This window comes from Cherax quadricarinatus, chromosome 49 (genome assembly GCF_038502225.1).
Source record: "Cherax quadricarinatus isolate ZL_2023a chromosome 49, ASM3850222v1, whole genome shotgun sequence".
In the NCBI taxonomy this organism is placed as follows: Eukaryota; Metazoa; Arthropoda; class Malacostraca; order Decapoda; family Parastacidae; genus Cherax; species Cherax quadricarinatus.
Genome location: NC_091340.1, coordinates 18,852,513 through 18,868,131, shown reverse-complemented (window position 1 = coordinate 18,868,131; position 15,619 = coordinate 18,852,513). Strand labels below are relative to the sequence as shown.

The 15,619-nt window shown below is 40.1% G+C and overlaps 1 protein-coding gene across 2 annotated transcripts in view; it reads left to right on the top strand.

Annotated features, from left to right (window-relative positions):
* Nucleotides 1–15,619, top strand: part of LOC128697107 (organic cation transporter protein) — a 444,009-nt gene that overhangs the window by 315,228 nt on the left and 113,162 nt on the right. For both annotated transcript variants that reach the window (XM_070095239.1, XM_070095240.1), the window contains exon 8: nucleotides 12,196–12,330. In XM_070095239.1, coding sequence (XP_069951340.1) covers nucleotides 12,196–12,330 — 135 coding nt within the window. The remainder of the gene's footprint in view (nucleotides 1–12,195; nucleotides 12,331–15,619) is intronic.

The window sequence follows — 15,619 nt, the reverse complement described above, 5'->3', positions numbered from 1 at the left end:
TATATTAATAGATGGCGTTGTAAAAGAAGTAAATGCTAGGGTGTTCGGGAGAGGGGTGGGATTAAATTATGGGGAATTAAATACAAAATGGGAATTGACACAGTTACCTTTTGTGGATGATACTGTGCTTATGGGAGATTCTAAAGAAAAATTGCAAATGTTAGTAGACGAGTTTGGGAGAGTGTAAAAGTAGAAAGTTGAAAGTGAACATAGAAAAGAGTAAGGTGATGAGGGTATCAAATGATTTGGATAAAGATAAATTGGATATCAAATTGAGGAGGAGTATGGAAGAAGTGAATGTTTTCAGATATTTGGGAGTTGACGTGTCAGCAGATGGATTTATGAAGGATGAAGTTAATCACAGAATTGATGAAGTAAAAAAGGTGAGTGGTGCGTTGAGGTATGTGTGGAGACAAAAAACGTTATCTATGGAGGCAAAGAAGGGAATGAATGAAAGTATGGTAGTACCAACACTCTTATATGGGTGTGAAGCTTGGGTTGCAAATGCTGCAGTGAGGAGGCAGTTGGAGGCAGTGGAGATATCCTGCCTAAGGGCAATGTGTGGTGTGAATATAATGCAGAAAATTCGGAGTGTGGAAATTAGGAGAAGGTGTGGAGTTAATAAAAGTATTAGTCAGAGGGCTGAAGAGGGGTTGTTGAGGTGGTTTGGTCATTTAGAGAGAATGGATCAAAGTAGAATAACATGGAGAGCTTATAAATCTGTAGGGGAAGGAAGGTGGGGTAGGGGTCGTCCTCGAAAAGGTTGGAGGGAGGGGGTAAATGAGGTTTTGTGGGCGAGGGGCTTGGACTTCCTGCAAACATGATTGAGCGTGTTAGATAGGAGTGAAAGAAGATGAATGGTATTTGGGAACTGATGAGCTGTTGGAGTGTGAGCAGGATAATATTTAGTGAAGGGATTCAGGGAAACCGGTTATTTTTATATAGCCGGACCTGAGTCCTGGAAATGGGAAGTACAATGCCTGCACTTTAAAGGAGGGGTTTGGGATATTGGCAGTTTGGAGGGATATGTTGTGTATCTTCATACGTATATGCTTCTAAACTGTTGTATTCTGAGCACCTCTGCAAAAACAGTGATGATGTGTGAGTGAGGTGAAAGTGTTGAATGATGAAAGTATTTTCTCTTTGGGGATTTTCTTACTTTTTTTGGGTCACCCTGCCTTGGTGGGAGATAGCCGACTTGTTGAATATATATATATATATATATATATATATATATATATATATATATATATATATATATATATATATATATATATATATATATATATATATATATATATATATTATATATATATATATATATATATATATATATATATATATATATATATATATATATATATATATATATATATATATATATATATATATATATATATATATATATATATATATATATATATATATATATATATATATATATATATATATATATATATATATATATATATATATATATATGTCGTGCCGAATAAGTAAAACTGGTCAATTAGCAAGAACTCATTTAAAATTAAGTCCTCTCTAAAATTTTATCTTATACGTTTAAAACATATTTTTTACATTAATGTTAATGTAAAAATTTATAATTTTGCATCAAAAGAATCTTAGAAAACTTACCTAACCTTATTATAACAAGAGCAATTTATTTTAGCCTAACCCAACTAAATATATTTTAAATACGTTTACAATAATTTAGTACTGGAGTTTACCTGGATAGAGTTCCAGGGGTCAACGCCCCCGCGGCCCGGTCTGTGACCAGGCCTCCTGGTGGATCAGAGCCTGATCAACCAGGCTGTTGCTGCTGGCTGCACGAAAACCAACGTACGAGCCACAGCCCGGCTGATCCGGAACTGACTTTAGGTGCTTGTCCAGTGCCAGCTTGAAGACTGCCAGGGGTCTGTTGGTAATCCCCCTTATGTGTGCTGGGAGGCAGTTGAACAGTCTCGGGCCCCTGACACTTATTGTATGGTCTCTTAACGTGCTAGTGACACCCCTCCTTTTCATTGGGGGGATGGTGCATCGTCTGCCAAGTCTTTTGCTTTCGTAGTGAGTGATTTTCGTGTGCAAGTTCGGTACTAGTCCCTCTAGGATTTTCCAGGTGTATATAATCATGTATCTCTCCCTCCTGCGTTCCAGGGAATACAGGTTTAGGAACCTCAAGCGCTCCCAATAATTGAGGTGTTTTATCTCCGTTATGCGCACCGTGAAAGTTCTCTGTACATTTTCTAGGTCGGCAATTTCACCTGCCTTGAAAGGTGCTGTTAGTGTGCAGCAATATTCCAGCCTAGATAGAACAAGTGACCTGAAGAGTGTCATCATGGGATTGGCCTCCCTAGTTTTGAAGGTTCTCATTATCCATCCTGTCATTTTTCTAGCAGATGCGATTGATACAATGTTATGGTCCTTGAAGGTGAGATCCTCTGACATGATCACTCCCAGGTCTTTGACGTTGGTGTTTTGCTCTATTTTGTGGCCAGAATTTGTTTTGTACTCTGATGAAGATTTAATTTCCTCATGTTTACCATATCTGAGTAATTGAAATTTCTCATCGTTGAACTTCATATTGTTTTCTGCAGCCCACTGAAAGATTCGGTTGATGTCCGCCTGGAGCCTTGCAGTGTCTGCAATGGAAGACACTGTCATGCAGATTCGGGTGTCATCTGCAAAGGAAGACACGGTGCTGTGGCTGACATCCTTGTCTATGTCGGATATGAGGATGAGGAACAAGATGGGAGCGAGTACTGTGCCTTGTGGAACAGAGCTTTTCACCGTAGCTGCCTCGGACTTTACTCTGTTGACGACTACTCTCTGTGTTCTGTTAGTGAGGAAATTATAGATCCATCGACCGACTTTTCCTGTTATTCCTTTAGCACGCATTTTGTGCGCTATTACGCCATGGTCACACTTGTCGAAGGCTTTTGCAAAGTCTGTATATATTACATCTGCATTCTTTTTGTCTTCTAGTGCATTTAGGACCTTGTCGTAGTGATCCAATAGTTGAGACAGACAGGAGCGACCTGTTCTAAACCCATGTTGCCCTGGGTTGTGTAACTGATGGGTTTCTAGATGGGTGGTGATCTTGCTTCTTAGGACCCTTTCAAAGATTTTTATGATATGGGATGTTAGTGCTATTGGTCTGTAGTTCTTTGCTGTTGCTTTACTGCCCCCTTTGTGGAGTGGGGCTATGTCTGTTGTTTTTAGTAACTGTGGGACGACCCCCGTGTCCATGCTCCCTCTCCATAGGATGGAAAAGGCTCGTGATAGGGGCTTCTTGCAGTTCTTGATGAACACAGAGTTCCATGAGTCTGGCCCTGGGGCAGAGTGCATGGGCATGTCATTTATCGCCTGTTCGAAGTCATTTGGCGTCAGGATAACATCGGATAGGCTTGTGTTAATCAAATTTTGTGGCTCTCTCATAAAAAATTCATTTTGATCTTCGACTCTCAGTCTGGTTAGCGGCTTGCTAAAAACTGAGTCATATTGGGACTTGAGTAGCTCACTCATTTCCTTGCTGTCATCTGTGTAGGACCCATCTTGTTTAAGTAGGGGCCCAATACTGGACGTTGTTCTCGATTTGGATTTGGCATAGGAGAAGAAATACTTTGGGTTTCTTTCGATTTCATTTATGGCTTTTAGTTCTTCCCACGATTCCTGACTCCTAAAGGATTCTTTTAGCTTAAGTTCGATTCTTGCTATTTCTCTGACCAGTGTCTCCCTACGCATTTCAGATATATTGACCTCTTTTAGCCGCTCTGTTATTCTTTTCCGTCGCCTGTAGAGGGAGCGCCTGTCTCTTTCTGTTTTACATCTACTCCTCCTTTTTCTTAGAGGAATAAGCCTTGTGCATACATCGAGTGCCACCGAGTTAATCTGTTCTAGGCATAAGTTGGGGTCTGTGTTGCTTAGTATATCTTCCTAGCTTATATCGGTTAGGACTTGGTTTACTTGGTCCCACTTTATGTTTTTGTTATTGAAGTTGAATTTGGTGAATGCTCCCTCGTGACTAATCTCATTATGTCGGTCTGGGGCTCCGCGCATACATGACTGAACCTCAATTATGTTGTGATCTGAGTATATTGTTTTTGATATGGTGACATTTCTTATCAGATCATCATTGTTAGTGAAGATGAGGTCTAGTGTATTCTCCAGTCTAGTAGGCTCTATTATTTGCTGGTTTAAATTGAATTTTGTGCAGAGATTTAAAAGCTCGCATGAGTGTGAGTTTTCATCAGAGCTGCCTCCTGGTGTTATTACTGCAACAATATTATTTGCTATATTCCTCCATTTTAGGTGCCTTAAGTTGAAATCCCCCAGGAGCAAGATGTTGGGTGCAGGAGCTGGAAGATTTTCCAGACAGTGGTCAATTTTTACCAGCTGTTCCTGGAATTGCTGGGATGTTGCATCCAGAGGCTTGTAGACTACCACAATGACTAGGTTTTGGTTCTCGACCTTTACTGCTAAAACTTCCACTACATCATTTGAGGCATTTAGCAGTTCTGTGCAAACAAGTGACTCTGCAATGTACAGGCCAACCCCCCCCCTTTTGCCTGTTCACTCTGTCACATCTGTATAGGTTGTAACCTGGGATCCATATTTCGTTGTCCAAGTGATCCTTTATGTGGGTCTCAGTGAAAGCCGCGAACATTGCCTTTGCCTCTGCAAGCAGTCCACGGATGAAAGGTATTTTGTTGTTTGTTGCTGGCTTTAGACCCTGTATATTTGCAAAGAAGAATGTTATCGGACTGGTGGTATTGTTGGTACTGGGGAGGGATTTTTTTCCGGGATTAGTATCTGTATCCGTTGGTTTGGAGTGGAAGCCATCGACTGTGGTTCCACTCCAGGAATGACTGGATTTGGTGTACGATTTCTGCCATTTCCTGCCAGTTTTTTTTCCTTCCTGGCACTAAAAAACCTCTCCCTCTTGAGTGGCTGTGGCTACCCAGGTTTTCCCATGGCCTGGATGTTTTGTATCTTTTTGTCCCCTTTAGATGGTATGCCTGGCAATTTAAGTTATAGCACAGTCTTTCCTGTACTGAAGAGGTACACAGTTCAGGGTGAAAAAGCTTACAGGAAGGGAGTTTGCATTTTCCTGTTGTCATATGGGCATGGCATTTTCTAGGGTGGTCATAGTTGCATGTCCCATCTGTTTTTCCAGATTTCCCATGCCAGCAGATACCGAGTGCATAGTATGTGCACAGGCTTGGTTTCCGTTTGCCTTGGGTTTCTGTGACTGTATTCCCTGTTGGTGCATGTTTCCCTGTCTTACTTCTATCCTCCCTAGCACCAACAATGGAGCTCCCACCAGTTGTTTTTGGTAATATATCCTCACTATTGCTAGTGGAGTCCTCTTGTTTGCTATTTCCTGCGGTATTTCTAGTTTGCAATATTGGTTTTATCTTATCTTTGACTACACTTTTTTCCCTACTATGGCTCCTGTCCCCTATGAGGTCATTTATATGTATTCCTTCCTGCGTATAATTCCCGACTACCTGGACAAAATCTCCAGCTTCACCATTACTGTCTCCCAGGACAGCATCTCCAGCTTCCCCATTACTGTCTCCCAGGACAGCATCTCCAGCTTCACCATTACTGTCTCCCAGGACAGCACCTCCAGCTTCACCATTACTGTCTCCCAGGACAGCACTATCAGCCCCCCATTTACTGACTACCAGGACATCATCTCCAGCCTTACAGTTTCTGACTACATGGCCAGTATCAAGGGCAGTACCATTCAGCCCAGACTTTTTATGTTCCCATCTGTTGTAGAAAGCTTCCAGGTTTTCTATGAAAGCAGCTTTGATGTTGACCTCTTTTAATACCCTTGTGATTTTAGTCCACAGATTTATCTTATTTTGGCATACCCAAAAACACTTCTCTGTTTTAATACTGCTTGTAGCTAGTTCTTGGATATCTGCACAAGGGGCGTGACACCAATTTCCACAAAAATGACAATTTATGCATGTGGAGGCCCGTTTGTTTGACTGACCACAGACTACACACAGCTTCATAATGATTTGAATGGTTGATTTACTGCAATTCTACTAGCAACCTTTTGAATATTCTAATAACCTGCTAGGTAGTGCACAACGAAACCGTTTGAAACCAGTCCAGGGTTCGGACCAGTCAAGGGTTCGGACCAGTCAAGGGTTCGGACCAGTCAAGGGTTCGGACCGGTCTATCTGATCTGATCAGTGGGTCACTTATTTAAACCATACTGGTCGGTGATTTGAGCTAACACATGAAGGATCTACTGGAAATTATCTACCCGAGTAATATGTGATTTGATTGATACAAAAGTATAACTTGCGTGTTGAAGAGCCGGTGACTGCTGGCACTCCTACAATGATGAACGGTCGACCTCCACCCTTGTTTATCAATCGCTGTATCTAGCTTCTCTATTTTTTTTTTTTCCGTCTCCACCACAATAAATGCTATATTATCACTATAGTTGACTGGTGCAAATTTTGGAGGAAGGACGCTTTTTCTGTAGTAATAATTGCTTCTCGTTGTGTATATTGCGACCGCTGGTAACTACAGGTTATATGAAATTCACAGTATACGTCTGGTATTTCAAGAAAAAAGAAACTAATGAAAGTCACTCCACTCCACTAAGTACCATTATAATACCGGTTAGTTGCTACTACAACACTGTATTCTGCTATTCACTGGTATCACTAGATTATATGCGAGTACACTAGCAAGCCAGGAAGATTATTAAAAACAGCTGACCTGTGGTAAGTTTCTGGCGACTTCTGGCACCTGCCTCTATAGGCTTATCACTTCATTTACAAATTCACCTGTTTTCAAATGACACTTTAGCCTTTATCATCAATATACTAGGGAGCCACTGTAGTATACACTATACACTATGTATACTCAATGTTTTCAGGGAGACTTTCTTTCCTCTGACACAAAGTTCAATTATTATTTTTTTTCACACGGGACACAGGCCTATGATTCCCCTCTGGCAGTAAACTCTGCTAGGTAGTACACACTAATTCTCCTTTTTTGACTCAGTATATAATGTTTTCCGCCCAAGATTGGTTCCAGGCGCTAGAGGGATGTATCGTATAGGATTGATGACACAAATTAAAGTTCTAGCACGTAAGAGCGACCGTGAAAACACCAGAAAGCCCGGAGCACAACGAGGCTGACACTGTCACGCTACCCACACAACGAAATATATTCTTTTCGTTAGGCTCAGAATGATTATGACGAAATTATTGCATACACAAATTTTCACTTGTCCTATATGGCAAGATGAGCGTTGCTATTTAAGCCAAGATAGCAAGTTCTGCCTATTCGGCACGACATATATATAAAATATATTAAAAGATGGGGTGGTAGGGGAAGTGGAATATTCAAACGGTTTCAGGAAGAAATCCAGATATTCTTCTTTGAAGCCTTTTTATCCACTTCTCCGAGGCTATGGGTCCCACAATTTACACCAGAGGTGGACCCCATCCTATATATATATATATATATATATATATATATATATATATATATATATATATATATATATATATATATCTATATATATATATATATATATATATATATATATATATATATATATATATATATATATATATATATATATTTATATATATATATATATATATATATATTTGTACTGGCCCGCCATTGTGAGCGAGAACCACATGATGCCTTAACCCACTGGACAACCCAATCCTACAAGAACCAAGCAGCACCTAGCCAAGCTAGGTGTGTTATTCTTGGTCCGAGGATATACAGAGGCGTAGGAGCTTTCAAGCTAATTTCATTCGCATCCCTGTTTGTTGTACTAGCCTACGAACAGCACTTATATATATTATTGTAACCACGAACGAGTGGTAAGCGAGAACCACATGACGCTTTAAACCACAAGACCACCCAACCCTAAAGAATGGCACAGCCAGCACACAGCTAGCTGTTGGGCCGCCATCCGAGGGCATACAGAGGTGTGGGAGCTTATAAGCTAATTTCATTATCATCCCTGTTTGGTGTACTAGCCTCACGAGCAGTATTTATATATTATTGTAACCACGAACAAGTGGTATTGATCAATAACAACACTGCGCTAGCCAAGGATTCGAACCCATGTTGTGCTGGCCTGCCTCATGGTAAGCGAGAACCACATGATGATACATTGTTGATATAAAGATGTCACATACAGTACATGAGGTGTGAGAGATACATGTTTAGTACATATTGTTACGTGTTTGTCACTCATTATAATGCGAAAATCTCATCCAGCTCCTCTGACCTGGGGCGTGTGCCCAAAATACAGCAGGCATTACCCCTCTGAACAGCCGCACTGAGTTGCTGGAACAGAAAACTAGCTGCCCTGGGATCCCTAATTACCCTGATGGGTCTTTTGCCTTGCTCCTTAAGGAACTTAGATGCACACTTTCCCCATGAGCCAAGGGTCACCGAGCCTATGGGAACAAACATATAATGATGGGCAAGTTCTCCATATTTTCTAGACTTTTGGGATTCCCTGAAGCTGGTGGCTGCCCCCTCCTTCTTCCCTGATGTGTTGGAGATAAGTATCAGGCAAGGTAGATGCACATGTGTAGTCCACACCACCTGCCTACCGTCTGTCCAGGCTTGAAGTGTGATACCATCTGGATGCTTCTGGCTGCCTTCAGATCTGCATAGTTGGGGTGGCTCCCTTACTGCTGGGCATCCGGCTGTTGTGAGGCTCCTCTTGATAATGTTATTAACCCCCTCATGTCCTGCAACCTTTCCCTCGGATTTACGCCATACAAGACCATGGTACCCGAATCAGTCTGCTGCTTCACTGCCACAAATACACCTGTGTTCGGCGAGAATGGAGGTGGCAAGTCGAAGGGCAACACAGATGCGGATGGTCTGCGGGTCGAGGCGTGTGCCAAGGCTGGAGCTGGGAACAGCCAACAGAGAGTCCCCTGCATGATGAGCTCTCACTGCCAGGAGGCAGACTCTATCCTCCCCCGACAAACTCTGAAGAATTTCTGAGGCTGTTTTCCACTACTGGGCCATCCCAGTGCGACTGTTTGTAGTTGTTGGGAGGAGTAGGTCTGGTTTCAGAGCCTGTTAGATTATCTCAGATCATGGCTCCGTCAATGAACTTCTGGTCCTGGATTCCAATCTTGTTCAGGGAGAATTGCTGCTGTAAGCCCTCTGGATTCAATGCATATATATATATATATATATATATATATATATATATATATATATATATATATATATATATATATATATATATATATATATATATATATGTCGTGCCGAATAGGCAGATCAGATCAGATCGGACTCACAGGTAAGGACCCACGATTGGCGAGGGGCAAGTGGGGACAGTGCGAAGAATAGACGGTGAGAGGAATGTCTTGAGTCGAAGAGAGAAGAGTCAGGACTAGACCCAACTGCTAAACCACAATAACGATAACAAAAGACGATGTAGATACAACAGGAGCTCTGCAGGCTCTGACTGCAACTTGCTGGACGAAAAATTGCTGCATCTTGATATTGATTGGCGGCTGGCAGGAGCTGGAGGAGTGGTCAAGGGTGGCAAGCTTCTTGATTGGTCAGGTGTCGTTAATATGTGAGTCTGGAGTTACTTCGTTTCTTTAGTGAAGGAGGCATTCCTTATGTTGTGCATTTGTTGGAAGGAAACGATAAGTAGTCTTGTAATCTTAGGTCGAAATGCTGGGTTGGCTTGTACTTGGTCCAATGTCATCTGGAGTGTAGTGAAGGAGCAGTGGGATCCTTTACGATTTGTAAACTTGACTGTTCTGTCGATTAATTTCTCGTACAAAGTGTCGACAGTCATGGTAGGTTCTTGGTCAGGAGTCGTATAAAAAGTTATATCTTTCCAGTGCAGGTATTGATCTCGATGTTGGTCTTCTGTATTAATACGTCGAGAGATAGCTGGAGAGGTTTTTGTTGGTGGTTGCAGCATTGAAGGTGCTTTCAATGTTGGTGTCTCCGCTAGAGAGTGTGTAGAAGACTGTGGGAGAATCGTGGCTTCTGATTGGTCCATATGAGTAGTGGTGGGTGGAGGTGAAGGAGGTACGCCGCCACGACGAGCCAATCGACGAGCAGGAGGCGATCGACGAATGCGACGAATACGAGGCCTTGTTGGAGTGACGTCACTAGGTGTTGGTGGTGTTGGAGCTGCTGATGCAGAAGTGTTGATTAGGTCCTTGGTGAATTTTAGTATTTCTTCCGAAGGTGGAGATGCTGGGAATATAAATGATGGCATATTATTTAGTGCAAATAACTCGTTGATGGTCGAGTTAAATGATCCAGGTACAGCCATGTTCTGCATGTGGGCGTATAGTAGACAGTAGTGGATCTTGGTGACGTCAACAACATAGACTTGGTTGATATATTAAGCTCCTTGACTGACTTAAATGATTTTAACATGGTTAGTTTTGATGTTACTTCCTTGTTTACGAAAGTTCCTGTTGATGATTTATTAAGTTTCTTATCTGAAGAACTCGTTAACTATGATTTACCATTGCCAGTTCCTACTATCATTAAACTTATTAAACTTTGCATTGTTGATGCAAAATTTGTATTTAATGATAAATTTTACACTCAGAAGTTTGGTATGGCAATGGGAAATCCTCTTTCACCTGTTCTTAGTAACCTATACATGGATTTTTTTGAAACAAGGTTACTTAACACAATCTTCCCTAATAGAGCTAAATGATTCAGATATGTTGATGATATTTTGTGTCTTATGCCCAAAAACGTAGATATACACCATTTCCTTGGAAAATTAAATAGCTTAGCCCATTCTATAAACTTTACTGTTGAGTTTGAAGAAAATAACTCATTGCCTTTTCTAGATGTTTTAATTATTAAGGGTAATAATGAATTCAAATTTAAAATTTACAGAAAACCTACAAATAACTGTTCCTATGTCCACTATTATTCCTCGCATCAAGATAGAGTCAAACTGTCTGTTTTCTCATCAATGTTTCTGAGAGCTTTACGAATTTGTAGTCCTGAGTTCATAGATGAGGAAATATCCAAAATTTATGAAATAGGTAATGATTTAAAATACCCAAGAAATGTAATTGATAAATCTTTTAAAGTTGCTAGAAATACTTTTTACAATCCAAAAAGGGACAACCAGCCTTATTCAACTAAAAATATGTTGGTTCTCCCTTACCATGAAAACTTGGTTGATATGCCTTCTCTTCTTAAGACTTTTAATATTAAAGTTGTATTCAAAAATCTTGATACAGTAAAAAAAAACTTTTGATAAAGAATTTCCCCCAAAATGCTGATGGATGTGTCTATAAGATTCCTTGTAAAATTTGCGATAAAGTTTATTACGGTCAAACTGGTAAAAATCTCGAACTAAGATTAAAACAACATAAATATAGCATTAGAACTGGACAAGATTCCAATGCTCTATTTATTCATGTAAGAGATTTTAACCATCCAATTGATTTTCAAAAAGTTGAGAAAGTAGTATCAAGCAAGTCCATGGTCGACAGGAATATAATTGAATCTTGTTTCATAAAAAGCAGTTTTGACAATAATATGAATATTTCCTTTGGTTTATATAAATTAGATCCATTTATAATTAATAGAATTTGGGAAGAACTTAATAATACACTGGACAAATAATTTTTAAATTTTCTTGGGTAGAATAGTTTGTGGGGTGAGTTGTGCAAAGGACCTATCCAAGTTGGGTCGGCGCGCGTCAGGTGTTTAACCGTTGTGGGATCTGATAGTGAGGTGCTGGCCTGACCCCTTATATAGCTTCCTTGTATGCTTTACTTTCATAGTTCCTTGATAATGTGAGTAGTCACGAAAGCGCTTGGAATTTCTCTATTTTTTCAGAGTGGTTGTTTTGCATATATATATATATATATATATATATATATATATATATATATATATATATATATATATATATATATATATATATATATATATATATATATACATACATACATACATAAAACTTTGTGAATATTATGTTGGAATACAATATGGAGAAGTTGATAAGTAACAAAAATTTGCAGAGTTTCAGAATAAAGGTACGTTACTGTTGCACATGTGTTCTAATTATTATTTATAGCCGAGATTGTCCTAGAGACTAAACCTCTTTACCACTCCGCTTCTTCAATAGTCTAGACTCTCTATGAACGTAATATTTAACAGGGGTGTCTGCGCTCTGGTGTACTTCGGACTATCCTTCAACACCAGCAGTCTGGGTGGCAATGTGTTTGTGGATTACATCTCCACAATGCTGGTCGAGATTCCATCGTACATCTTCATCTATCTTCTTCTTGACAAGTAAGATTTTCATTGATTGGTGAGGAAGGGAACAATGACATGTGACTAACCAGACCAAAAAGCATTTTAAGAAATGTCAAAAATATAAACTCTTATTTCTGAAAATATTATGAGGGTGATTATAACTCTTCAAACTTCAGAAACCATTTTTTAAGTGTTTTCATAATCTTAATTTATTATGTACTTAAAAACACATATTAGATATTCGCAGTTCAGCAAGATGTTAGAAAACGTCATTTATATAAACGATAACTGATAATTTTTAAAGGTCAAATGATTTGTACTTGTGTTTTAAAGGTTGAACCCACATGTTGTTATAATATAAAACTTTCACAACACTTAAACTCAGGTTTAGAATAAATTCGTTAAGCTCTTGCGAAACTCACTTTATAATACATACATAAAATAAACTATTTGAGTGTTACAGAACTAAATACTTAAATCATCCATTGATAAGTGACGTCTCTAACAGCTGAACCCTTTGAAAGGTAAAATAATAATAATAATAATAATAATAATAATAATAATAATAATAATAATAATAAATAATAATAATAATAATAATAATAATAATAATAATAATAATAATAATAATAATAATATTATTATTATTATTATTATTATTATTATTATTATTATTACTACTACTTATTATTAATATTTTATATTATTATTTTTGCTATCCTTATAATGAAAAGATTCATTAAAAGTATCGACATCATGCTTAACCCTTCTAGGGTAGGGTAGGTGCCTGAGCCCGAGCCTTTAGCTCATAAGACTGTCATTCCCATTTGCCCCCCTTGGGGCGGGGATGGCAGACCAGAAAGTCTTAGCTTGTGGCTAGGCCTGGGGACAGTTGGTCCCAAAGATGAGGAGGTACTTGTGCCTCCTCCCATGGGAGACTTAGGTCTCAGACACTGCCTAAACAGGGAGCCAAGGCCGGGCCACCACTTGGAAAAGGCCCGGGCCGGGAGAATACCGGCGAATCTTTAATAATAATAATAATCATTAAAAGTTTAGAATATGAAGATATTAAAGATGTTTTGGACCATACTATCAGTAACCCTGGGAGAGTCGTGTGGGTTGTTACTCTTGTACCACACAATGTGTGTGAGTTGTGTGGGTTGTTACTGTTATACCACACAATGTGTGTGAGTTGTGTGGGTTGTTACTATTATACCACACAATGTGTGTGAGTTGTGTGGGTTGTTACTGTTATACCACACAATGTGTGTGAGTTGTGTGGGTTGTTACTATTATACCACACAATGTGTGTGAGTTGTGTGGGTTGTTACTGTTATACCACACAATGTGTGTGAGTTGTGTGGGTTGTTACTGTTATACCACACAATGTGTGTGAGTTGTGTGGGTTGTTACTGTTATACCACACAATGTGTGTGAGTTGTGTGGGTTGTTACTGTTATACCACACAATGTGTGTGAGTTGTGTGGGTTGTTACTGTTATACCACACAATGTGTGTGAGTTGTGTGGGTTGTTACTGCAGTAAATCAACCATTCAAATCATTATGAAGCAGTGTGTAGTCTGTGGTCAGTCAAACAAACGGGCTTCCACATGGATAAATTGTCATTTTTGTGGAAATTGGTGTCACGCCCCTTGTGCAGATATCCCAGAACTAGCTACAAGCAGTATTAAAACAGAGAAGTGTTTTTGGGTATGCTCAAATGAGGAAAAACTGTGGACTAAAATCACAAGGGTATTAAAAGAGGACAACATCAAAGCTGCTTTCATAGAAAACCTGGAAGCTTTCTACAACAGATGGGAACATAAAATGTCTGGGCTGAATGGTACTGCCCTTGATACTGGCCATGTAGTCATAAACTGTAAGGCTGGAGGTGATGTCCTGGTAGTCAGTAAATGTGGGGCTGATAGTGCTGTCCTGGGAGACAGTAATGGTGAAGCTGGAGGTGCTGTCCTGGGAGACAGTAATGGTGAAGCTGGAGGTGCTGTCCTGGGAGACAGTAATGGTGAAGCTGGAGGTGCTGTCCTGGGAGACAGTAATGGTGAAGCTGGAGGTGCTGTCCTGGGAGACAGAAATGGTGAAGCTGGAGATACTGTCCTGGGAGACAGAAATGGTGAAGCTGGAGGTGCTGTCCTGGGAGACAGAAATGGTGAAGCTGGAGATACTGTCCTGGGAGACAGTAATGGTGAAGCTGGAGGTGCTGTCCTGGGAGACAGAAATGGTGAAGCTGGAGATACTGTCCTGGGAGACAGAAATGGTGAAGCTGGAGATATTGTCCAGGGAGTCGGGAATTATACGCAGGAAGGAATACATATAAATGACCTCATAGGGGACAGGAGCCATAGTAGGGAAACAAGTGTAGTCAAAGATAAGATAAAACCAATATTGCAAACTAGAAATACCGCAGGAAATAGCAAACAAGAGGACTCCAATAGCAATAGTGAGGAAAAATTACCAAAAACAACTGGTGGGAGCTCCATTGTTGGTGCTAGGGAGGATAGAAGTAAGACAGGGAAACATGCACCAACAGGGAATACAGTCACAGAAACCCAAGGCAAGCGGAAACCAAGACTGTGCACATACTATGCACTTGGTATCTGCTGGCATGGGAAATCTGGAAAAACAGATGGGACATGCAACTATGACCACCCTAGAAAATGCCATGCCCATATGAAAACAGGAAAATGCAAACTCCCTTCCTGTAAGCTTTTTCACCCTGAAATGTGTACCTCTTCAGTACAGGAAAGACTGTGCTATAACTTAAATTGCCAGGCATACCATCTAAAGGGGACAAAAAGATACAAAACATCCAGGCCAGGGGAAAACCTGGGTAGCCACAGCCACTCAAGAGGGAGAGGTTTTTTAGTGCCAGGAAGGAAAAAAAACTGGCAGGAAATGGCAGAAATCGTACACCAAATCCAGTCATTCCTGGAGTGGAACCACAGTCGATGGCCTCCACTCCAAACCAACAGATACAGATACTAATGCCGAAAAAAAAATCCCCCCCCAGTACCAACAATACCACCAGTCCGATAACATTCTTCTTTGCAAATATACAGGGTCTAAAGCCAGCTACAAACAACAAAATACCTTTCATCCGTGGACTGCTTGCAGAGGCAAAGGCAATGTTCGCGGCTTTCACTGAGACCCACATAAAGGATCACTTGGACAACGAAGTATGGATCCCAGGTTACAACCTATACAGATGTGACAGAGTGAACAGGCAAAAGGGGGGGGTTGGCCTGTACATTGCAGAGTCACTTGTTTGCACAGAACTGCTTAATGCCTCAAATGACGTAGTGGAAGT